At 44.8% G+C, this 25,889-nt stretch overlaps 1 protein-coding gene across 1 annotated transcript in view; it reads right to left on the reverse strand.

Moving 5' to 3' along the window:
* atp2a3 (ATPase sarcoplasmic/endoplasmic reticulum Ca2+ transporting 3) overlaps window positions 1–25,889 on the reverse strand; it is a 99,199-nt gene that overhangs the window by 18,639 nt on the left and 54,671 nt on the right. Inside the window, exons 9-10 of the mRNA XM_083642864.1 lie at window positions 14,551–14,639; window positions 11,303–11,405 (exon numbers count right to left, since the gene is read on the reverse strand). Coding sequence (XP_083498990.1) covers window positions 11,303–11,405; window positions 14,551–14,639 — 192 coding nt within the window. The remainder of the gene's footprint in view (window positions 1–11,302; window positions 11,406–14,550; window positions 14,640–25,889) is intronic.

Genomic DNA, 25,889 nt, shown 5'->3' on the forward strand with positions numbered 1-25,889 from the left:
ATTAAACCTAGTGCGTCTCCCTCCCGAGAGGGAGGGAGAGAGAGAGAGAGGGAGGGAGAGCGAGAGGGAGGGAGAGAGAGAGAGAGAGAGAGAGAGGGAGGGAGAGCGAGAGGGAGGGAGAGAGAGAGAGAGAGCGAGAGGGGGAGGGAGAGAGAGAGAGAGCCAAAAATGAATGGTTAAAGTGACTGTTCTATCGAATTTCACAAAAAGCCGTTTATCTCTGAATATTTTTTCTGACGCTGAAACCATGCTGTATTCAACTGCTAATGCTTACATAACTACTAACTCTACAAACTAACTCTTTTAGATAGAGAAAGCACACATTCTATTAGTTCTTTTGAGATATTGTGTGTTCACAAAATCTTAGCAGAAAAGAATCCTCGGGTCTTGAAAGATGAGCCAGAATCCTCAAAAAACCCCTCTGGCAGAAGCTAACTACAGTAAAAAAAAACGTCTGGCAGTGAATGTCTTAATGACTTTAGCAGCAAATCAGATTTGCCTGTAATGTGAACATGGCCCAAGAGATTCAGTGAGATCCATCTTGGGATTTAGACAGCTACAGATTTTTCTTCATGGGCAGAGCAGCACAGTATACTAGGCAGAGCAGCACAGTATACTACTACTATACTACTATACTATACTACTATACTATACTATACACACGCATACTAGGGCTGGCAGCTTGAAGGGTAGTGAAGGGTAACGTTACAGTATACTAGGGCTGGCAGCTTGAAGCGTAGTGAAGGGTAACGTTACAGTATACTAGGGCTGGCAGCTTGAAGCGTAGTGAAGGGTAACGTTACAGTATACTAGGGCTGGCAGCTTGAAGCGTAGTGAAGGGTAACGTTACAGTATACTAGGGCTGGCAGCTTGAAGCGTAGTGAAGGGTAACGTTATATTAGCCCTATTTTTCACACATCATTAAATGCATAGCGCTTTATAACCCTCTGAGGGAAAACATTATAGCTGTCCACTATCCTCATTGTTAAAATGTGAATCAATCTCTCATTGCTGGTTGAAAGTGACAAAGAAGCACGGCTCCTTCTGAAAGGTGAAAAAATCACATTAAGAGCAAACATGGTGAGAGACATGTGTTGGTCATTGATCCTCAAGGCTGACAAACCCCCCTTGATGTGAACTGTCCACAGACGCGAGCGGGGAGCTCCCCCGAGCACTCACTCACCGACCAGTCACAGAGTTCCCCCGAGCACTCACTCACCGGCCAGTCACAGAGTTCCCCCGAGCACTCACTCACTCACCGACCAGTCACAGAGTTCCCCCGAGAACTCACTCACTCACCGACCAGTCACAGAGTTCCCCCGAGCACTCACTCACCGGCCAGTCACAGAGTTCCCCCGAGCACTCACTCACCGGCCAGTCAGAGGTCTGACAGATATCTAGCCTGCTTGATACCTAGTCGTGTTGGGGGTGTGGTCAGGAGAGAAGAGCGTAGTGAGGCAGACACAGCTGGGGTGATGTGTGCTGTCTGCAGCACGCTACAAACAGGCAAGTGGTCTGACTGAGGAGGTCATTCTCTGGGATTGGTACAAAGTAACTGTCCCACAATCAAAAAACAAATGTAAAAAGCATTTAAATAGCTATGCAAATCATTTACTAAAATCATTCATTATTTATTCGAAAACCCAAATAATATTTGAGATAGCCGCTAACTTAATAACTCCGACTTAATAAATCTAACATTGAACCAATTTTGGAGAATGACCCATCGATGCGAGACTGCGTTTGCGGACTTGTCGGGGATTCTCCTGGTAAAATATCTTGTAATGTGTGATCCCCTGTCGCAGCTCAGTCATATAGTGTGAAAACCAAAATGACTCCAAGACTCCTGATTACAAGACAGACAGCTGTATAGTGTGAAAGGAACAGAGACTGACTACTGGCGAGGATCTTGGAGTTTGTACGTGCTATTAGAGGCTGTGGAGTCACAGCCTCTCTTCATCATCAGCATCTTGTGATGGGATCACACCAGCTGTGATGTAACTAGACAGCATCTTGTGATGGGATCACACCAGCTGTGATGTAACTAGACAGCATCTTGTGATGGGATCACACCAGCTGTGATGTAACTAGACAGCATCTTGTGATGGGATCACACCAGCTGTGATGTAACTAGACAGCATCTTGTGATGGGATCACACCAGCTGTGATGTAACTACTGTAGACAGCATCTTGTGATGGGATCACACCAGCTGTGATGTAACTAGAGAGCATCTTGTGATGGGATCACACCAGCTGTGATGTAACTAGACAGCATCTTGTGATGGGATCACACCAGCTGTGATGTAACTAGACAGCATCATGTGATGGGATCACACCAGCTGTGATGTAACTAGACAGCATCTTGTGATGGGATCACACCAGCTGTGATGTAAATAGACAGCATCTTGTGATGGGATCACACCAGCTGTGATGTAACTAGACAGCATCTTGTGATGGGATCACACCAGCTGTGATGTAACTAGAGAGCATCTTGTGATGGGATCACACCAGCTGTGATGTAACTAGACAGCATCATGTGATGGGATCACACCAGCTGTGATGTAACTAGAGAGCATCTTGTGATGGGATCACACCAGCTGTGATGTAACTAGACAGCATCTTGTGATGGGATCACACCAGCTGTGATGTAACTAGACAGCATCTTGTGATGGGATCACACCAGCTGTGATGTAACTAGACAGCATCATGTGATGGGATCACACCAGCTGTGATGTAACTAGACAGCATCTTGTGATGGGATCACACCAGCTGTGATGTAACTAGAGATCATCTTGTGATGGGATCACACCAGCTGTGATGTAACTAGACAGCATCATGTGATGGGATCACACCAGCTGTGATGTAACTAGACAGCATCTTGTGATGGGATCACACCAGCTGTGATGTAACTAGACAGCATCTTGTGATGGGATCACACCAGCTGTGATGTAACTAGACAGCATCTTGTGATGGGATCACACCAGCTGTGATGTAACTAGACAGCATCTTGTGATGGGATCACACCAGCTGTGATGTAACTAGACAGCATCTTGTGATGGGATCACACCAGCTGTGATGTAACTAGACAGCATCTTGTGATGGGATCACACCAGCTGTGATGTAACTAGACAGCATCTTGTGATGGGATCACACCAGCTGTGATGTAACTAGACAGCATCATGTGATGGGATCACACCAGCTGTGATGTAACTAGACAGCATCTTGTGATGGGATCACACCAGCTGTGATGTAACTAGACAGCATCATGTGATGGGATCACACCAGCTGTGATGTAACTAGACAGCATCTTGTGATGGGATCACACCAGCTGTGATGTAACTAGACAGCATCTTGTGATGGGATCACACCAGCTGTGATGTAACTAGACAGCATCTTGTGATGGGATCACACCAGCTGTGATGTAACTAGACAGCATCTTGTGATGGGATCACACCAGCTGTGATGTAACTAGACAGCATCTTGTGATGGGATCACACCAGCTGTGATGTAACTACTGTAGACAGCATCTTGTGATGGGATCACACCAGCTGTGATGTAACTAGAGAGCATCTTGTGATGGGATCACACCAGCTGTGATGTAACTAGACAGCATCTTGTGATGGGATCACACCAGCTGTGATGTAACTAGACAGCATCATGTGATGGGATCACACCAGCTGTGATGTAACTAGACAGCATCTTGTGATGGGATCACACCAGCTGTGATGTAAATAGACAGCATCTTGTGATGGGATCACACCAGCTGTGATGTAACTAGACAGCATCTTGTGATGGGATCACACCAGCTGTGATGTAACTAGAGAGCATCTTGTGATGGGATCACACCAGCTGTGATGTAACTAGACAGCATCATGTGATGGGATCACACCAGCTGTGATGTAACTAGAGAGCATCTTGTGATGGGATCACACCAGCTGTGATGTAACTAGACAGCATCTTGTGATGGGATCACACCAGCTGTGATGTAACTAGACAGCATCTTGTGATGGGATCACACCAGCTGTGATGTAACTAGACAGCATCATGTGATGGGATCACACCAGCTGTGATGTAACTAGACAGCATCTTGTGATGGGATCACACCAGCTGTGATGTAACTAGAGATCATCTTGTGATGGGATCACACCAGCTGTGATGTAACTAGACAGCATCATGTGATGGGATCACACCAGCTGTGATGTAACTAGACAGCATCTTGTGATGGGATCACACCAGCTGTGATGTAACTAGACAGCATCTTGTGATGGGATCACACCAGCTGTGATGTAACTAGACAGCATCTTGTGATGGGATCACACCAGCTGTGATGTAACTAGACAGCATCTTGTGATGGGATCACACCAGCTGTGATGTAACTAGACAGCATCTTGTGATGGGATCACACCAGCTGTGATGTAACTAGACAGCATCTTGTGATGGGATCACACCAGCTGTGATGTAACTAGACAGCATCTTGTGATGGGATCACACCAGCTGTGATGTAACTAGACAGCATCATGTGATGGGATCACACCAGCTGTGATGTAACTAGACAGCATCTTGTGATGGGATCACACCAGCTGTGATGTAACTAGACAGCATCATGTGATGGGATCACACCAGCTGTGATGTAACTAGACAGCATCTTGTGATGGGATCACACCAGCTGTGATGTAACTAGACAGCATCTTGTGATGGGATCACACCAGCTGTGATGTAACTAGACAGCATCATGTGATGGGATCACACCAGCTGTGATGTAACTAGACAGCATCTTGTGATGGGATCACACCAGCTGTGATGTAACTAGACAGCATCATGTGATGGGATCACACCAGCTGTGATGTAACTAGACAGCATCTTGTGATGGGATCACACCAGCTGTGATGTAACTAGACAGCATCATGTGATGGGATCACACCAGCTGTGATGTAACTAGACAGCATCTTGTGATGGGATCACACCAGCTGTGATGTAACTAGACAGCATCTTGTGATGGGATCACACCAGCTGTGATGTAACTAGACAGCATCTTGTGATGGGATCACACCAGCTGTGATGTAACTAGACAGCATCTTGTGATGGGATCACACCAGCTGTGATGTAACTAGACAGCATCATGTGATGGGATCACACCAGCTGTGATGTAACTAGACAGCATCATGTGATGGGATCACACCAGCTGTGATGTAACTAGACAGCTGTGATGTGACTAAACAATGACTGTTCCTTCCTGGATGACGTCGTATCTTAACAACAGCATGATTGACAGTTAATCGAAACAATGAGAGCGTATAAATGCTTTGATCCGATCGTCACACAGACAGACATATAAACACCTGGCAAAGTACTTAAAAAACGGCTTCTGTGGTAGTTCCCGCTACAATAGGTGTCTCCAGGACCACATTTAGCCTTGATCACACACACACACACACACACACACACACACACGGTGAAAACAATACCAGCCAACGCTGTTGCAGCTGCTAATAAAACACCTTACTCCTCTGAGTATCACAGCCACTCTGCCACTTCCTCCTGCTTTAGCAGTCATCTCACTCTTTGTTTCCCTTCTTTTTTGTCTCTTCACATAAGATTGATTCCAAAAGGTTTATGAGAATAGAGACATTATACAGATCAGTTAGTCTGTGAGGATACAGTAGTAAAGAGCTGCTATCTCTCTCCATCCAGCATGGTTACCATGATACCATGGTGATGACAAAGAGGTGAGAAAAGCAATCCTCACCAGAGAAAACGATCACACGTTGAGAATAAGATTAGCTCTGCTACAGTAGGGCAGGGTTTGTGCGTGTTAGTTTAGCTCTGTTACAGTAGGACAGGGTTTGTGCGTGTTAGTTTAGCTCTGTTACAGTAGGACAGGGTTTGTGCGTGTTAGTTTAGCTCTGTTACAGTAGGGCAGGGTTTGTGCGTGTTAGTTTAGCTCTGTTACAGTAGGACAGGGTTTGTGCGTGTTAGTTTAGCTCTGTTACAGTAGGGCAGGGTTTGTGTGTGTTAGTTTAGCTCTGTTACAGTAGGGTAGGGTTTGTGCGTGTTAGTTTAGCTCTGTTACAGTAGGACAGGGTTTGTGCGTGTTAGTTTAGCTCTGCTACAGTAGGACAGGGTTTGTGCGTGTTAGTTTAGCTCTGTTACAGTAGGGCAGGGTTTGTGCGTGTTAGTTTAGCTCTGTTACAGTAGGGCAGGGTTTGTGCGTGTTAGTTTAGCTCTGTTACAGTAGGGCAGGGTTTGTGCGTGTTAGTTTAGCTCTGCTACAGTAGGGCAGGGTTTGTGCGTGTTAGTTTAGCTCTGTTACAGTAGGGCAGGGTTTGTGCGTGTTAGTTTAGCTCTGTTACAGTAGGACGGGTTTGTGCGTGTTAGTTTAGCTCTGCTACAGTAGGACAGGGTTTGTGCGTGTTAGTTTAGCTCTGCTACAGTAGGACAGGGTTTGTGCGTGTTAGTTTAGCTCTGTTACAGTAGGGCAGGGTTTGTGCGTGTTAGTTTAGCTCTGCTACAGTAGGACAGGGTTTGTGCGCGTTAGTTTAGCTCTGCTACAGTAGGGCAGGGTTTGTGCATGTTAGTTTAGCTCTGCTACAGTAGGGCAGGGTTTGTGCGTGTTAGTTTAGCTCTGCTACAGTAGGGCAGGGTTTGTGCGTGTTAGTTTAGCTCTGTTACAGTAGGGCAGGGTTTGTGCGTGTTAGTTTAGCTCTGCTACAGTAGGGCAGGGTTTGTGCGTGTTAGTTTAGCTCTGCTACAGTAGGGCAGGGTTTGTGCGTGTTAGTTTAGCTCTGTTACAGTAGGGCAGGGTTTGTGCGTGTTAGTTTAGCTCTGCTACAGTAGGGCAGGGTTTGTGCGTGTAAGTTTAGCTCTGTTACAGTAGGGCAGGGTTTGTGCGTGTTAGTTTAGCTCTGCTACAGTAGGGCAGGGTTTGTGCGTGTTAGTTTAGCTCTGCTACAGTAGGACAGGGTTTGTGCGTGTTAGTTTAGCTCTGCTACAGTAGGGCAGGGTTTGTGCGTGTTAGTTTAGCTCTGTTACAGTAGGGCAGGGTTTGTGCGTGTTAGTTTAGCTCTGCTACAGTAGGGCAGGGTTTGTGCGTGTTAGTTTAGCTCTGTTACAGTAGGGCAGGGTTTGTGCGTGTTAGTTTAGCTCTGCTACAGTAGGGCAGGGTTTGTGTGTGTTAGTTTAGCTCTGCTACAGTAGGGCAGGGTTTGTGCGTGTTAGTTTAGCTCTGCTACAGTAGGACAGGGTTTGTGCGTGTTAGTTTAGCTCTGCTACAGTAGGGCAGGGTTTGTGCGTGTTAGTTTAGCTCTGCTACAGTAGGGCAGGGTTTGTGCGTGTTAGTTTAGCTCTGTTACAGTAGAGCAGGGTTTGTGCGTGTTAGTTTAGCTCTGTTACAGTAGGGCAGGGTTTGTGCGTGTTAGTTTAGCTCTGCTACAGTAGGGCAGGGTTTGTGTGTGTTAGTTTAGCTCTGCTACAGTAGGGCAGGGTTTGTGCGTGTTAGTTTAGCTCTGCTACAGTAGGGCAGGGTTTGTGCGTGTTAGTTTAGCTCTGTTACAGTAGGGCAGGGTTTGTGCGTGTTAGTTTAGCTCTGCTACAGTAGGGCAGGGTTTGTGTGTGTTAGTTTAGCTCTGCTACAGTAGGGCAGGGTTTGTGTGTGTTAGTTTAGCTCTGTTACAGTAGGGCAGGGTTTGTGCGTGTTAGTTTAGCTCTGTTACAGTAGGACAGGGTTTGTGCGTGTTAGTTTAGCTCTGTTACAGTAGGGCAGGGTTTGTGCGTGTTAGTTTAGCTCTGCTACAGTAGGGCAGGGTTTGTGCGTGTTAGTTTAGCTCTGTTACAGTAGGACAGGGTTTGTGCGTGTTAGTTTAGCTCTGCTACAGTAGGGCAGGGTTTGTGTGTGTTAGTTTAGCTCTGCTACAGTAGGGCAGGGTTTGTGTGTGTTAGTTTAGCTCTGCTACAGTAGGGCAGGGTTTGTGTGTGTTAGTTTAGCTCTGCTACAGTAGGGCAGGGTTTGTGTGTGTTAGTTTAGCTCTGCTACAGTAGGGCAGGGTTTGTGTGTGTTAGTTTAGCTCTGTTACAGTAGGGCAGGGTTTGTGCGTGTTAGTTTAGCTCTGCTACAGTAGGGCAGGGTTTGTGCGTGTTAGTTTAGCTCTGTTACAGTAGGGCAGGGTTTGTGCGTGTTAGTTTAGCTCTGCTACAGTAGGGCAGGGTTTGTGTGTGTTAGTTTAGCTCTGCTACAGTAGGGCAGGGTTTGTGTGTGTTAGTTTAGCTCTGTTACAGTAGGGCAGGGTTTGTGCGTGTTAGTTTAGCTCTGTTACAGTAGGACAGGGTTTGTGCGTGTTAGTTTAGCTCTGTTACAGTAGGGCAGGGTTTGTGCGTGTTAGTTTAGCTCTGCTACAGTAGGGCAGGGTTTGTGCGTGTTAGTTTAGCTCTGTTACAGTAGGACAGGGTTTGTGCGTGTTAGTTTAGCTTTGCTACAGTAGGGTAGGGTTTGTGCGTGTTAGTTTAGCTCTGCTACAGTAGGGCAGGGTTTGTGTGTGTTAGTTTAGCTCTGCTACAGTAGGGCAGGGTTTGTGCGTGTTAGTTTAGCTCTGTTACAGTAGGGCAGGGTTTGTGCGTGTTAGTTTAGCTCTGCTACAGTAGGGCAGGGTTTGTGCGTGTTAGTTTAGCTCTGTTACAGTAGGGCAGGGTTTGTGCGTGTTAGTTTAGCTCTGCTACAGTAGGGCAGGGTTTGTGTGTGTTAGTTTAGCTCTGCTACAGTAGGGCAGGGTTTGTGCGTGTTAGTTTAGCTCTGCTACAGTAGGACAGGGTTTGTGCGTGTTAGTTTAGCTCTGCTACAGTAGGGCAGGATTTGTGCGTGTTAGTTTAGCTCTGCTACAGTAGGGCAGGGTTTGTGCGTGTTAGTTTAGCTCTGTTACAGTAGGGCAGGGTTTGTGCGTGTTAGTTTAGCTCTGTTACAGTAGGGCAGGGTTTGTGCGTGTTAGTTTAGCTCTGCTACAGTAGGGCAGGGTTTGTGCGTGTTAGTTTAGCTCTGCTACAGTAGGGCAGGGTTTGTGCGTGTTAGTTTAGCTCTGCTACAGTAGGGCAGGGTTTGTGCGTGTTAGTTTAGCTCTGTTACAGTAGGGCAGGGTTTGTGCGTGTTAGTTTAGCTCTGCTACAGTAGGGCAGGGTTTGTGTGTGTTAGTTTAGCTCTGCTACAGTAGGGCAGGGTTTGTGTGTGTTAGTTTAGCTCTGTTACAGTAGGGCAGGGTTTGTGCGTGTTAGTTTAGCTCTGTTACAGTAGGACAGGGTTTGTGCGTGTTAGTTTAGCTCTGTTACAGTAGGGCAGGGTTTGTGCGTGTTAGTTTAGCTCTGCTACAGTAGGGCAGGGTTTGTGCGTGTTAGTTTAGCTCTGCTACAGTAGGGCAGGGTTTGTGCGTGTTAGTTTAGCTCTGCTACAGTAGGGCAGGGTTTGTGCGTGTTAGTTTAGCTCTGTTACAGTAGGGCAGGGTTTGTGCGTGTTAGTTTAGCTCTGCTACAGTAGGGCAGGGTTTGTGTGTGTTAGTTTAGCTCTGCTACAGTAGGGCAGGGTTTGTGCGTGTTAGTTTAGCTCTGCTACAGTAGGACAGGGTTTGTGCGTGTTAGTTTAGCTCTGCTACAGTAGGGCAGGATTTGTGCGTGTTAGTTTAGCTCTGCTACAGTAGGGCAGGGTTTGTGCGTGTTAGTTTAGCTCTGTTACAGTAGGGCAGGGTTTGTGCGTGTTAGTTTAGCTCTGTTACAGTAGGGCAGGGTTTGTGCGTGTTAGTTTAGCTCTGCTACAGTAGGGCAGGGTTTGTGTGTGTTAGTTTAGCTCTGCTACAGTAGGGCAGGGTTTGTGCGTGTTAGTTTAGCTCTGCTACAGTAGGGCAGGGTTTGTGCGTGTTAGTTTAGCTCTGTTACAGTAGGGCAGGGTTTGTGCGTGTTAGTTTAGCTCTGCTACAGTAGGGCAGGGTTTGTGTGTGTTAGTTTAGCTCTGCTACAGTAGGGCAGGGTTTGTGTGTGTTAGTTTAGCTCTGTTACAGTAGGGCAGGGTTTGTGCGTGTTAGTTTAGCTCTGTTACAGTAGGACAGGGTTTGTGCGTGTTAGTTTAGCTCTGTTACAGTAGGGCAGGGTTTGTGCGTGTTAGTTTAGCTCTGCTACAGTAGGGCAGGGTTTGTGCGTGTTAGTTTAGCTTTGCTACAGTAGGGTAGGGTTTGTGCGTGTTAGTTTAGCTCTGCTACAGTAGGGCAGGGTTTGTGTGTGTTAGTTTAGCTCTGCTACAGTAGGGCAGGGTTTGTGTGTGTTAGTTTAGCTCTGCTACAGTAGGGCAGGGTTTGTGCGTGTTAGTTTAGCTCTGTTACAGTAGGACAGGGTTTGTGCGTGTTAGTTTAGCTCTGTTACAGTAGGCAGGGTTTGTGCGTGTTAGTTTAGCTCTGCTACAGTAGGGCAGGGTTTGTGCGTGTTAGTTTAGCTCTGTTACAGTAGGACAGGGTTTGTGCGTGTTAGTTTAGCTTTGCTACAGTAGGGTAGGGTTTGTGCGTGTTAGTTTTCATATTTGGCAGCCTGGGTCACGTACATAAGCTGGTTGTGAGAGGCCTTCAGATGGCTGGTCTCCCAAAGAGAAGGGCCAAGCAGTTAGCAAGGTATTGTTCAATATCTACTATTATCGGCAGCCACTCAATATGGAGGAGGCGCTGCTTTTTGTACCCATGATGTGGATACTGACCGCTATCTTGCATTACAACTGTATGTTTACCTGTATATATCAACCTGCCATGTTATCATCCTGTGTGTTTCTTATGTGTATGCATTATTGTGGTTGCCGTCTGGGCACTCATGTAACTGACTGACTCCCAGCATTTGACTGCACTATTACAGTTTGTCCTTTGCATACAGTACTTGTATTTATGTGAACATAAATACATATTTCAAATGTGTGTGTGTGTGTGTGTGTGTGTGTGTGTGTGTGTGTGTGTATGTGTGTGTGTGTGTGTGTGTGTGTACTCCAGTGTATATGCTGTACAGTGCTACCTTTTAAGCCAAGGAGTCATTACAAAGTACTGCTTATTACAGTATATACTTTCTGTAAATGCACGAGGAAATTTGCAAAGACATTTTGCCTACACACAATGCTCTGTGTTAAAGATGAGCCTACGTTGCATAGCAACCACTGACTAATTGTAACTTGCTACTTCTCCAAATAATGACATCAGGCATAGAAGACTAAGAGGCAGCAAATGTGCTGCTAATTCCCACTTATTTTGTTTGTGTGTGTGTGTGTGTGTGTGTGTATGTGTGTGTGTGTGTTAATGACCTCATTGTAGTCAAGTGAAGAGTCATTGCACATGGAACACACAGTGGCCAGCTCCAAAAGTCCATCATAGTCTCCACACTGGATTGGTTTGTCTCCTTTCAGTCTGGGGACACACACACACACACACACACACACGCGCACACACACACGCACGCACGCACGCACGCACGCACGCACGCACGCGCACGCGCACACACACACACACACACACACACACACACACGTCACTCAACACAGCAAAACACAAGGGGAAAGCACTTCACACTTCGCTACACTTCAGACAGAGTACTTACAATATACAAGATACAAGATACAAGATGTTTATTGTCACACGGATGTACAAGTACACACGGTGAAATGCTTGAGCTGAGTTATGTTCCGTTACAGTCATCATCATCATCGTCATCAACATCGTCATCATCATTGTCATCAACATCGTCATCATTGTCATTCACATTATCGACATTATCATCATTGTTTCCTGTCATGCTTAACTGGTACATTAACATCAGAACATTGTCATCGTTATTGTCATCTGTTCCGGTGCTTTTCGGGTCTGTGCCGTATATTGCGGATGCCCATAAATAATCTTTATATGTTATGTTAATTAGTAGTTACAAGTCTTTGTCTATATATTGCAGTTGCCCATAAATAAATCTGTACATGTTATCTTAGCAGCTGGTCATAATGGTGGGGTAGATCTGTTTATTGTTTAGGAGTCTGGTGGCTTGGGGGATGAAGCTATTTCGTAGTCTGCTTGTCCGGGTTTTGGGGGTTCTGTATCTCCTACCAGATAGTAGCACGGAGAACATGTTGTTGAGTGGGTGGGTTGGGTCCTTGATTATTTTCCTGGTTCTCTTGAAGCAGCGCTGAGTGTAGAGGTCTGCCCGTTCCGGCAGCTCGCAGCCTGTTACATGCTGGGCCGCGTGCCTCACTCTCCTCAGCGCTTTCATGTCTTTTATGGTGCAGTTTCCATACCAGGAGGTGAAGCAGCCGGTCAGTAGGCTTTCGATTGTGCCTCTGTAGAAGTCTTTGAGTATTGTGGGTCTCATGCCGAACTTCTTTAGTCATCTGAGACCGTAAAGCCGTTGTTGGGCCTTTTTGGCAACAGAGGTGGAGTGGCTGGACCATGTTAGCTCCTGGTGGATGTTGAGACCCAGGTATTTAAAGCTGTCCACTCTTTCCACCTCTGTGCCGTAGATGGTGACCGGGCGGTGGGACCTCCCCCCCCTGTAGTCTGTGATGATCTCCTTGGTCTTGGCCACATTCAGGGAGAGGTGGTTGTCCTGGCACCATTGTTCCAGGACAGCCAGTTCTTTCCTGTAGGCCGTCTCGTCACCGTTGGAGATCAGCCCCACCACTGCTGTGTCGTCCGCAAACTTCACGATGGTGTTTGAGGTTTGGGTTGCCACGCAGTCGTGGGTGTAGAGGTCATACTTCCATCAATATTTATGAGTGGGGAAGGCATGCAGTTGTTTAGCATACCAAAGTTCACTGGAGAACAGTAGTTATACGGTGAAACATGGTCTCTGTGTGTGTGTGTGTGTGTGTGTGTGTGTGTGTGTGTGTGTGTGTGTGTGTGTGTGTGTGTGTTGTTCCTGACAAGCAGTGCTGATTGCATGACAACCATGGATCCCTTTCCAGTAGAGACTGCATCTGTTGCTAGCAAAGCTCCCACTCAATAACCCACACTCAACTGTTATGAAATCCACATGGCATCGTTTAAAAAATTACAATACCAGTACCAGTACCAGTACTGCCAACCCCATCACATACATCGTGCTCGAATTCTCCAGTCTCCACCCCAGACTGTATGGGCTGTAGCTGCTGTGGTAGTGGGCCAATCACACGTTTGTATTAAATCGCAGAACGCTTGCAGTGATTGGCTACAAATAGTTTTTTTTCTTTCTAGATCTATATACAAAAATAATCGAATGCAGGTATTGTTTGACTGGAGAAGTTTTGATACTACTTGGTACTGGGTTACTTCAGTTGATACTTTAAAAGCAGAGCAATCTAGTAAGAGAGTGGCGCCAGCGGAGGTCCAAAATGCGTGACTCAGTAGCCAATGAACAGCCAGGAAGGGGGCTCGCGCTACGTTTGAATTAGGGATGCACGATATATCGGCAATCATATCGGTATCGGCCGATGTTGGTCATTTTTTAACATATCGGTCATATCGGTATCGGTCAGATGTTGCAATGTTAATATCGGTTATCAGCCAAATTCTTCACATTGATATGAAATAATGCAGTAAATCTATGATTTATGGGCTTTTCCAAAGGCTTTTCAAATAAAGAGATGCATAACTTTTTCAAATTATCGACATCGGTAAATATCGGTTATCGGCCATAACAGCAATGTTAATATCGGTTATCGGCATCGGCCAAAATTTTCATATCGGTGCATCCCTAGTTTGAATGCTAAAATAAAGTTGATAATATACCATTTGATTCTTTAAACATCTGACCCTTTCAAAGTACATCACAAACGGTCCATTTTGCTGAAACTCGACAGCGTTGCTTAATCCAGAACCTTACTTCCGGGAACTATTGTGAGGTAAAAACTGGTCCATTGGAGTGAATGGAGATGTCGCGACTCTTCTATATACACGGCTCTGCTGAAAAGTATTGAGTAGCGATACCCAGCCCTACACAGCGAACAGATCCATATGAATATTGGTTAAACCTCATCTCGTCTTTAACGGCTAGCCAGTAGCCACTGACTTGTTTTTCCTCGAGAGGAGCGCACGTTCACAGAGGTAAAGACATGCTGACATTGCAGAGATCAAAATTACCACAATAGCACAAACCTGGCAACGTAAAGTCTGTTACCTCACTTCCCTCTGTTCTGTTCTCCTGCCCTACTTCGTCCTACAACACAGTAATGATAAAACAGAGGGCTTTTCTTTGGTCTGGTGGTCTTCTTCGTGGTTATTGGTATTATAGAGATGCGTCTCTATCATAACTGAATTGTTTTCCCTCAACAAATACATATACGGAGAAGATTAAGAAACAAGATGAAAACATAACAAAGTCGCTCCCTGGTTGCCACAAGAATTGGCATAGCAACCAATAAAAAGGTGCTTAACAAACAGTTAATAGCACAGTAATTCTTTAGGGCACACAACAAAAAAGAGAACGAAAGCCACACCCTCTTAGATTCATCAAATTAGTCTAATCATACATTTCTAATGTAACAATGCCACTGAAACGTACTGAGTATTAAAACAAGAGTTTTTCACTTACACTTGTCCTTCAGGCGCATATTTGGAGCCAGTAATGGAGAACTCGTGAAGGGTACAGCTTGAGTCCTGCACCTTGTCTGTGACGAACATCTGCAGAGAGAAAAAGGGCAAAGACAAACGGAGAGAGTGGGAGGAGAAACATTAAAAGTCAAATTTGTTTGATTGACGATGTGCAGTTTGCTCAATAATAGTCTCAACAGCTACAGTGTGCATGACCAGAGCATATTCAGTGAAGAAAATATAGGGCATAATGAGGTAAATATTGGACTTTTGGATCTACAGTAGAGCTGTCGAAAATAATCTATTCAGAGATGCATCGCGATGCTTAATAGGACGATTCTGAATCGATTAACAAATATCAAAAATCGATTATTAAAAAAAAAAAAAAAAAAAAAAAAAATTTTTTAATAATCAAATAAAATAGAATGTAAGTATATGCAGTTGTTTATTTTAATTATGGATCATAATACAATGCAATTCCAAATGCACTTTTATTTTAAAAGTAGCCACACAGTGAGAAAAAAGAAAGTGAGAAAAAATAAATCATGTATTGCGGAAAAAGTGATGCCTCGATTTAAGATGCATCGTGATGCATCGAGATGCATCGGAGATGCATCGAGATGCATCGTATAATCGAATCGAATCGAATCGTTGACTTGTATAATCGAATCGTATCGAATCGTGAGATCAGTGAAGATGCACAGCTCTAATCTACAGTGCAAATTGTTTGGCCATAAAATACACCCACTTTCTCCACAATTGGGAGATTCTCGGGCAATTCCCCATGCTGGCCCGGTCATTGCTCCACCCCATCTGCCGATCTGGGGAGAGTTGCAGAATGCGACATTGGTACATGTTCATATACAAGGCCATCCTGGGCAAACTACCCTCATATATCTGCTCTACGTTTGTAGCGATAAACAACTCCCATAATTTAAGATCAAATAGCTGGTTGAAATTCAAAGTGCCAATGATGCGAACAGAATGTGGAAAAAAGAGTCTCTCTTACTTTGGTCCCTGGTCATGGAACGACCTGCAGTCCCGTTTGAAACTGGTCTCTTCCATTCCTCTGTCCAGTTTTAAACATGCTTTATCTGAAGTTCTTACTGCAAGCTGCTCCTGCAGTAATGTCTAGTTTACTTTGCCCTTTTTGACCTGTTATTCTTGTTTTTAGGCCATATGTTTTTACGTTCTTGATCTTGTGTTATTTATTACCCTTGGATGTGGTATTTTATGATGTATTTGGATGTCCCTACTTTTTGAAATGTTTCAGCTTTATAGCCCTGTTTTTATGTTTCCTTTTATTTACTGTAATTTATGTTGATTGTAACCTGGCTTGTAATTGCTGCCTTCTTGGCCAGATCACATTCGCAAAAGAGATCTTGTATCTCAAATGTTTTATCTGGTTAAATAAAGGTTAAAAAAAAAAAAAAAAAAAAAAAAAAGTTGTAGACTAGCACATGCTTCCTCCATTACATGTGCAGTCTCCAGCCGCTTCTATTCACCTGACGGTGAGGAGTTTCACAAGCAGGACGTGGGAGGATCACAATATTCCCCCCAGTTCCCCTCTCCCCAAACAGGTGCCCCGATCGACCAGAGGAGGCACTAGCACAATGACCAGGACTCATACCCCACCAGCCTCCCACCTGCAGACATGGCCAATTGTCTGTAGGACCAAGCCAGAAATACCGCTGCCGGGAATTTAACCCGGGTCTCCGCGCCAATAAGAGAGTGCTTTTACATGAATTCATTTTGAGGTGAACTACCCCTTTAGTAGTAGTAGAGCTGACCAAGAGTAGAAGACTATGGTTGAACTGGGCAGCTCCCAGATGTGAATGTGTTGAACTGGGAAGCTCCCTGATGTGAATGTGTTGAACTGGGAAGCTCCCAGATGTGAATGTGTTGAACTGGGAAGCTCCCAGATGTGAATGTGTTGAACTGGGAAGCTCCCAGATGTGAATGTGCCGATTGCTGAACTGTGCGAATCTGAAGCAGCGTGTTGCTGAAAAAGACTGAGCATGCTCAGTCGACTTTCCCTATAGATAAACAAAGTTAAAAAAGTTAAAAAGTATAGGAAATGAAAGCGTGGTTGTAAACAGGAGGCATTCTTCAGGCTGGGGACGGACAGGACAGTTCAAGCTCAGGCCAGTGACTCAAAACAGAAACAAAGTCCCCCATCAAAGGCTTTCCACCAATGGAAACAAGTTATAGCCTGTGTGATGCCTTTCCAACAGTCACTGGATGTTCACAGCTTCCCCCGTCATTAGTTTTTTCCAAACAGGCGGGAAACGACAGAGTTGGTTTGATGTTGCTCACAATGCCATACTGTACATACTCCAGTCACAATGCCATACTGTACATACTCCAGTCACAATGCCATACTGTACATACTCCAGTCACAATGCCATACTGTACATACTCCAGTCAACGGGGGCAGGGCAAAGGAGAAGTCAGGACTACAGACTGTTCATATTAATCCCCCCAGCTTCAGGACGGGGTATTCACTACAGACTGTACATATTAATCCTGTCCTGAAGCTGGGGGGATTAATATGAACAGTCTGTAGTGAATACCCTATCCTGAAGCTGGGGGGATTAATATGAACAGTCTGTAGTGAATACCCTATCCTGAAGCTGGGGGGATTCATATGAAGAGTCTAGTGAATACCCCGTCCTGAAGCTGGGGGGATTAATATGTACAGTCTGTAGTGAATACCCCATCCTGAAGCTGGGGGGATTAATATGAACAGTCTGTAGTGAATACCCCATCCTGAAGCTGGGGGGATTAATATGAACAGTCTGTAGTGAATACCCCATCCTGAAGCTGGGGGGATTAATATGAACAGTCTGTAGTGAATACCCTATCCTGAAGCTGGGGGGATTATTATGAACAATCTGTAGTGAATACCCCATCCTGAAGCTGGGGGGATTAATATGTACAGTCTGTAGTGAATACCCCATCCTGAAGCTGGGGGGATTAATATGAACGGTCTGTAGTGAATACCCCATCCTGAAGCTGGGGGGATTAATATGAACAGTCTGTATTCACTACAGACTGTTCATATTAATCCCCCCAGCTTTAGAGTCCCCACTGAGAGGATAAGAGAGGCATGGCAGGAGGAACTTGGTGTTGATTTGTCAGAAATTATATGGGACAGGAGTCTATCTGTCTAGAGTCTAGCCTCCTGAAAAGCTGTGTAAAGATCGGCGCGGCCTGGGGTCCTTCAGGCTAGAGCGAGGTGCTCGCCGCAGGCGAATGACGTGCAGCGCACAGGCCTCCTTGAGGCATCCTCTTTGTCTATGGTGCGGCATAGTAGGATTGCCTTTTTGTAGGAACGTGTGACCAAGCCAGAAGTAGCCTGGTAAACCAGCCCGTCATGTGAACTCACATTTCATTTGGTTCTGCGTGACGGTCTGGCCCCAACTCTTCACCCAGTCCTTAGCAGGGGCGGGAACATGGGCGGGCGTAGTTGCCTTGACAGACAACTCCTTCAGCCAATCAGCGGCGGATCCAGTCAAACCCAAATCCACTCGGGAGAATGGCAAAAACATATTTTCCGACGAGAAACTCCGCGGTTGCGGCGATACTCCTGTACTTGTTTAATTGTTGTTATTCAGTCTATTTCTGCAATAACTGCACTTTATGGCTGTTTAAACTAGACAAACGCTGACATTACTCCTCGAGATGATCAGGCAAGGAGGTGGCCATTATTGTTTTGTTAGTGCAGTGCTAGTGGCGTTCCTGATTGGCCAACTTGTGCTGTCAATCACAGCACAGTCGCTGATTGGCTCTTCCGCTCAGCAGCTTCTGCTAAACCCCCCCACTGGCTTTGGGGCCAGACCGTCACGCAGAATCAAATGAAATGTGAGTTCACGTGACGGGCTGGTTTACCAGGCTAAGCCAGAAGTACCTCTGCCGGGTAATTGAACCCGGGTCTCCGCAGTGGTAGGTGAGTGCTTTTATCTCGACACTACGCAGAATCAAGCATTTTCAGGTTTTCATCAAAATATCCTCCATGACGGCATTAAACATGAACTGAGGAATAGAACAAGCCTGTTCTTGCATCTCCGCTCAGCTATGTTTCCTACCAGTCAGTTTCTCACTATCTGATCCGCTGCCGTCTCCAAGGAAACAAGGCACAGTGTGATGCCATGTGACTCAGATAGTAGTGTGTACAGAGAGGAGCACACCCAAAAACGTTTAAGAGGTGCAGACTAACGAGAACTCAAGGCAACATAAAGAAAGTTGCACACTCAAAAACTCTCCTCTGCTGTGTTTAACTCATTGAGTGCCAGCCACTTTTGGAAAACGGATGCTCCCAGTGCGAGCCCTTTCAGAGCGTTTTCAGTGATTTTTCAAGACCCACAGAATATTGTGTGATATTACTATGTAAACACCGAACACGCCCAAAGAACGATGAGACTCTCTTGTATCATCAGCAAAAAAAAGTTTATTGATATCATTTTCCGTTCTTTAGTTATCAGCCGGAGAAGATAGGTTGATTTCACCAAAAACAGACGTTTCAAACTAGAAGCTGAGATAATGAGCCTTTTGTGAAATGAAGCATTTCAAGCACATCACTGACTCTGAAGCTAATATTTTCTGATGCAGTGACACCTCAAAAATAATTTCCTTCAATAAAAGAGCGAAAACAAAGGAATTTTGATGGCAAAATAATATTTTATAGCGCTGGCCCCTGCGTGCGCAGACCTTCTTGCTGGTCTTGATTTACTGCTGGTGGGCATCAGATATTCTAGCTTGTTTGCCAATCTGTCCATCGAGCCTGCTGTCTGGGTCGGTACGTGTTGTATTGTGCCCTACGTGCCCCACCCCCCTCAACTGCAAACTCCTCCATGGGAGTGTCTCTGGTGGCTCTCTGCTGCACGTTTGCTCTGCACGTTTCAAAGTGCGCTACACCCAGCTCTATTTTCACATCGTTCTGCCGTTTTTGTTCGCCGGCTCCCAGCGCTTCCAGCTGAGAATGATTTGGCTTTTCAGAAAGACGCTGGTGTCGTGCTCCTTTTCTGGCAACTACCGTAATCATGTGGAGGGGCTATCGCAGCGGAGACGGAGGGGCTCAATTGTGGGCTGCTGTTCACAGGCACAGCTAACGTTACAGCATTTCCGTTTCCCCACACGGCTTCTTCTACTCTTTTTTCTCATCTTTCTCTAATCCAGAGAGCACTGTCGCCACCTAATGGGTCCGTAAAATAGCTTCTACACCTTCAAAATCCCCCATACTTTTACAGGAGATGCATCAGGCTTTGATCCACGTCCCACCGTCAAAAAACGCAATTGACGTCTTTAAACGTCATTGGCACTCTACGTTACTATTTGAATTGACGTCTTTAGACGTCATTGGCACTCAATGAGTTAATACCAACATGTTTCAGCAGTATATGCCTTTGTCAGAGTATATAGTGCAAGTGAGTAGGTGTGACCCTTTTATAGGGCACAGGGATGTATTACCGAACAGGCCTACCGGGCCCAGGAGCCCCAGAGCTCAGGGGGCCCATAACCCAGAGCCTCTTCACAGGACCACCACGTATCTTGCCCGGGTCTGGGACCAAATGATCGCTTATAGGGCCCCAACTCTTTATTTTTAACAAAATGTTCCATAAGTTTATGAACAATTAGAGGGTTATTGTGTTTTTGGCTTTAATTGAGTGTACCTGTGCTTTAAATCCTGTTTTACTGAGACAGGGTCCAAAATTAGCACAGCCACCAGCCAAATGCTGGTAAAAGTGGCTGGTAGATTTGCTTCACTCACCATCCAAAAGAACAATGGTAATGAGTCGCTGGTCAAATTTGAACATTCACTAGCGACTGCTGGACAAAAAAGTTTATTTTGTTGCCTTTATGGAGAGACAGGTGAATGTATTTCTTGTTGGCTTTGAGTGTTCAGGTGGCTGTGCTGTAAATCCTGTTGAGAGTCAGGTGAATGTGTGTCTTAGTTATTATTCTGGCCTTAATTCTGTGTATGTGCGCTGTGAGGGGGGCCCTTCATGTGTCCAGGCCCAGGGGCCCGTCATGTCATAATCCACCTATGTTAGGGCACACTTACTGAAATCAGTTGCAGGTGAGACAGACAATACAATAATATTTAAAACAATATACAAATATACACTTAATCATTTTCAGTTGTTTCAACATTAGAAAATAAACAATCTATACAACATTAATCAGTTTAGAAAAACACTCCACAATTAAAGTGGAAAATCATTAACTGTAATTAATAAATTGAATCTAGTACCAATCAAGGCACCTATACATTTAGGCAACATATACAGTTAATTGTCTCAATATTGACACAGCAATAATAATTCAAAGGAACGACCCGAGATCATAATCCATGTTTAGACCAAAAGGGGAGAGTGTATTTAATTCATACATCCAGTAAGATTCCCTCTGTAATAGGCTGCGTTCCAGATCCCCTCCTCTCCTAGAAAGAATTACTTTTTCAATCCCTGTATAACAAAGTGATGAAATGGAGTGATTTGCTTCCACAACGTGGACTGCAACATCTTTATGTCTAATGGCACGACGTACGCTCTGCCATTTTTTTTTTACGTTTTTTAAGTTGACATTTTGTTTGGCCACGTATCCTTTTCCACAAGAGCAAACCAATAAATAGATCACTCCCTTTGCAGACATGAGATGACTCTCTAACAGGTATCATCTTGCCTGAATGTGGCGGTCAAAAATATTGGCTTTTGTTAGTGCTGTCGCACTACGCACATGCACCACATTTACAGTTGCCATTAGGAATAGGTGTTAAAAGATTTTGAGAAGAAGTAGGAGTAGGAGGAAGATCAGAGGCAGTGCACATATCACTTAAGTTGCGGCCTTATTTAAAAACCACAAGAGGGGGCTCTTCATATAAGTGTTTGATGTACTATCAGAATTCAAAATATGCCAATGTTTCATAAGAACTCCTTTAAATTGTTCAGCACACTTGGTGTACTTAGTGCTGAGAACAATTACATTGGACTTATTTTTTGGACTAGGTTTTAGGAAGTCTCCTGTTTTTTGGAGGAATTTTTGATTTTGCCTCTTCAAGACTTCTTTTTATAACCTTTTGTTTCAAATTTTAACATCATAATGGAAACATTACACTCAAACTCAGTGTCTTTGGTGCAGATGTGTTTCACGCGACATAAACGTCTAAACTGATTCATGTTGTATAGATTATGTGTTTATTTTCTAATGTTTAAACAACTGAAAATGATTAAGTGTATATTTGTATATTGTTTTAAATATTATTGTATTGTCTGTCTCACCTATAAAAAGGGTCACACCTAATCACTTGCACTATAACCCTGACGAAGGCATATCCTGCCGAAACATGTTGCTATTAAACACAGCAGAGGAGATTTTTTGAGTGTGTGACTTTCTTTCTTCATGTTGCTCAGTCAGTAGTAGCCAAAGAAGTTTGTGTTCTCACTTCTTCCGAGCTCGCATGGGGATGAATGGTAGTGACAGAATGCGGGTGTGTCTGTGTGTGTGTGGATATGGTCATGGAGGGAATCCCTGGAAATCCTGTGGATAGGGGATATCCTCACGGCCAGGCGAACAGCTGGACACACACACTGCTATCAGGGGTGCTGGCTAGGGAGCAGCCAGAGAAACCGTACAGATGGATAAGCGTGGACAAACATTCATGTGAACATAATAAACGACGAGGCAGTGGCACTTAAAGGGCGAGGAGAGCGGACACGTATAGCAGCTGACATGTGACAGTGGTCCAATCATAAGACGAGGTGGAGGGACGAGTCATACAGCCTTTAAACGCATATCACCAGGAAACACCATGACGGAAAAAAAGCGGAAGTTTGATCTGTCAGTATGCTTGTGTGCACCCATATCTCCCAGCAGAGAGTGAAGAGAGGCAGGCCGGGGAGGAGGGAGGGATAGAGGGAGCAGAAGGTCAATATTTACCCGTGCTGCTCACTCGGTTTGGCTCTCTGGGGTTTTTTCAGTTCTCCTCCTCTCTTTCCTCTCCTCCTGCCTCCCTGCTGCTGCACATTCATCACAGCGATACTCCACACACGTCATCCCCAAGTAAGAATGGGGTCTCCGCTCCACAGGAAACGCACGCCGGGTCGAGTGGTCCAAGTCTGACAAACACTAAAGCAGCTCACATACCGGTACTTGTCTATTATGTATCATTTCCTTTCTCCTTCTCAGTAGGGATGGGCAATGAATTTCAAATGTTTTAATAATTGTTTTTATTATCAAGATCGACTTTTATTATTGAAAGTCGAAAATCCTTTATTGACAATTTTGTCTTAACACGTTCACTGCCGTTGGCGAGTCAACTCGTCAAGCAGAAACCAACAGTTGACTGCCAATGGCGAGTCAACTCGTCAAAAAAAAAAAAAAAAAAAATTTGACGGTGGGACGTGGATCAAACCCTTTTACGTCTCCTATAAAAATATGGGAGCCACCGAACGTGTACAACCCATTCCACCGACCCACTAAGTGGCGACAGTGCTCTCCAGAGTAGAGAAAGCGAGCCAAAACTGCAGGGAAAAGCGTGAGGAAACCATTCTCATACTGTAGAATGGTTTGGCAAAAACGCTTTCGCGCTGGCGCACAACGGTGGCGCACAACGGTGGGGGGTTCCAAAAATAGACTGGGTGGAACACACTTTGAAACACGCAGCATAAAGCCCAGAATCGCAAAAGCTTCATCAAAGCTCTCAACCGAAACCCCAAGAAACGAGCGAGCCCATCCAGACTCGCCCGACGAGGGGCAGCCAGGCAGCACAGACAGCAGAAACTCGCTTGTGACACGCCCGCTGCAGCCACGGAGGGAGGAGGAGAACACACACGGAGGGAGGAGTTTGAAGGAGAGGGGGATTTCCTGCTGTTATGGAGGAAATTACTGTTCAAAACTATTGTTTAGATGTCTGACGTCTTACTGATGCCAAAAATAAATGGTTAAAGTGACTGTTCTATCGAATTTCACAAAAAGGCATTTTTCTCACCTTTCATTTTCAGACGCTGAAACCATGCTGTATTCAACTGCTAATGCCTACATAACTACTAATTCTACAAACTAACTCTTTTAGACAGAGAAAGCACACATTCTATTAGTTCTTTTGAGATATTTTGTGTTCACAAAATCCTAACAGAAAAGAATCCTCGGCTCTTGAAAGATGAGCCAGAATCCTCAAAAAAAAACCTTGGCAGAAGCTACCTACAGTAAAAAAAAAACTGTTGGCAGTGAATGTGTTAAGAAGTACATTTTCCATTGTTTTTACCAGCACCTGTCTCTTTAAAGGGATACTCCACTTTTTCGGGAGTTTCGCTTATTTGCCACATCCCCCCACATAACAAAGATACACCATGCCTTACCGGCACTGTCCGCGCAGTTTACATTGAGCTACAGTTGTGAAGTTAGTTAGTTAGTTGCTAACGTGGCTAATGTAGTCTGGGTCTGTGTATGTCAATAGAGTGCCAAAGTCTACCTCTCCATGGGATTTAATCCGCCATTCATTTTTCCATAGACGTTGCGTAAAATGCTTATACATTTTTTTTACTTGGTCAAACCAAGCGATTCAACTATCGCTTACTTAGAATCAAGGGTCCGGACCATATAACATTTGACTCGCTTCTTTTGTTCTTTTTTTTCCTACGGAGAGACGACTTTGGCCCAGAGAATTTCGAATAGTGTTTTTGCTAGAAATGCCCATCCCTAATTCTCAGCTCAGCAGAACCGTCGGCTTCCCTTTTCCTGTTGACCGTAAGCCAGGTTTCATTCCACACTCCAGATTATTTTTAACAAACAGCCTTCGGGGGTTGCGATAACAGTGGAAGATTTTTTTTTAAACATGAGCTGCATTGCTCCAGAGAAGCAGCGGCTCTTGTGGTTGTTTCCATGCGATCACGGAAAGCTCAGACAAAGCCATCTAAAGCCATACAAAAAAGTGTTGTTGACAAAAAGTGTTGTTGACTTTGGTTTTCCCAGCCTTTAGCTCTGTCTGGACAGCAGTGGTATTACTGGTCTGGTATTGAAGTTTTTGCCAGAGTGCCTCAGGTGATTTCAGCCCTGTGTGGATCCGTGTTATTTGGGATTATCAAAGGTTCACATCTCTGCAGGAATAAGTTACAATAACCAATAACAGTATAGCAATATCCTATACTGTTTTCAAGCAAACCACCACACCCTGTCAGTTCCAATGCTGCCCAGAGGGATGGAATGCATATTCATATCACAAATACCTTGAGAGGCATCGTCTGCAGTCTGACGGAAACGTAATGTCATATTTGCCATCCGGATCATTCACTGACATCACTGGTGTGTCATGTAGTCTATTACATTTCCAACAAAGTCAATAGCAGTCGGGCTATAGCTTTAGCTTTAGCTAAAGCTTTAGCTACAGCTAGCTTTAGTGCTAGAGTTTTTCAACAAAGTCAATAGCAGTCCAGTCTGAACAGCTAGCTTTAGTGCTAGTGTTTTTCAACAGACCGGCCAGTAACTCTGAGGTCATTAACTCAGGTGAGAGGTGACATGGAGGCTGTAAGGACAAGAGGTGTTAACTCCAGCTGAGTGTGTGTGAAGCTTCAACAGGAGCCAAGTCAAACAGTGGAACTGGCTTTTTCTCTGTGGTTGGCACAAAGCCGGTGTAACAAGCAACACACACATACAAACACAAAGCCAGTGTAACAAGCAACACACACACAAACACAAAGCCGGTGTAAAAAGCAACACACACATACAAACACAAAGCCGGTGTAACAAGCAACAAACACAAACACAAAGCCGGTGTAACAAGCAACAAACACAAACACAAAGCCGGTGTAACAAGCAACAAACACAAACACAAAGCCGGTGTAAAAAGCAACACACACATACAAACACAAAGCCGGTGTAACAAGCAACAAACACAAACACAAAGCCGGTGTAACAAGCAACACACACATAAACACAAAGCCGGTGTAACAAGCAACACAAACATACAAACACATAGCCGGTGTAACAAGCAACACACACAGACAAAGTAACAAGCAACACACACGTAAACACAAAGCCGGTGTAACAAGCAACACAAACATACAAACACAAAGCCGGTGTAACAAGCAACACAGTCACACACACAAACACAAAGCCGGTGTAACAAGCAACACACACATAAACACAAAGCCGGTGTAACAAGCAACACAAACATACAAACACAAAGCCGGTGTAACAAGCAACACACACACAAACACAAAGCCGGTGTAACAAGCAACACAAACATACAAACACAAAGCCGGTGTAACAAGCAACACAAACATACAAACACAAAGCCGGTGTAACAAGCAACACAAACATACAAACACAAAGCCGGGGCAC

The sequence above is a fragment of the Poromitra crassiceps genome (genome assembly GCF_964638095.1).
Source record: "Poromitra crassiceps genome assembly, chromosome: 1".
In the NCBI taxonomy this organism is placed as follows: domain Eukaryota; kingdom Metazoa; phylum Chordata; class Actinopteri; order Beryciformes; family Melamphaidae; genus Poromitra; species Poromitra crassiceps.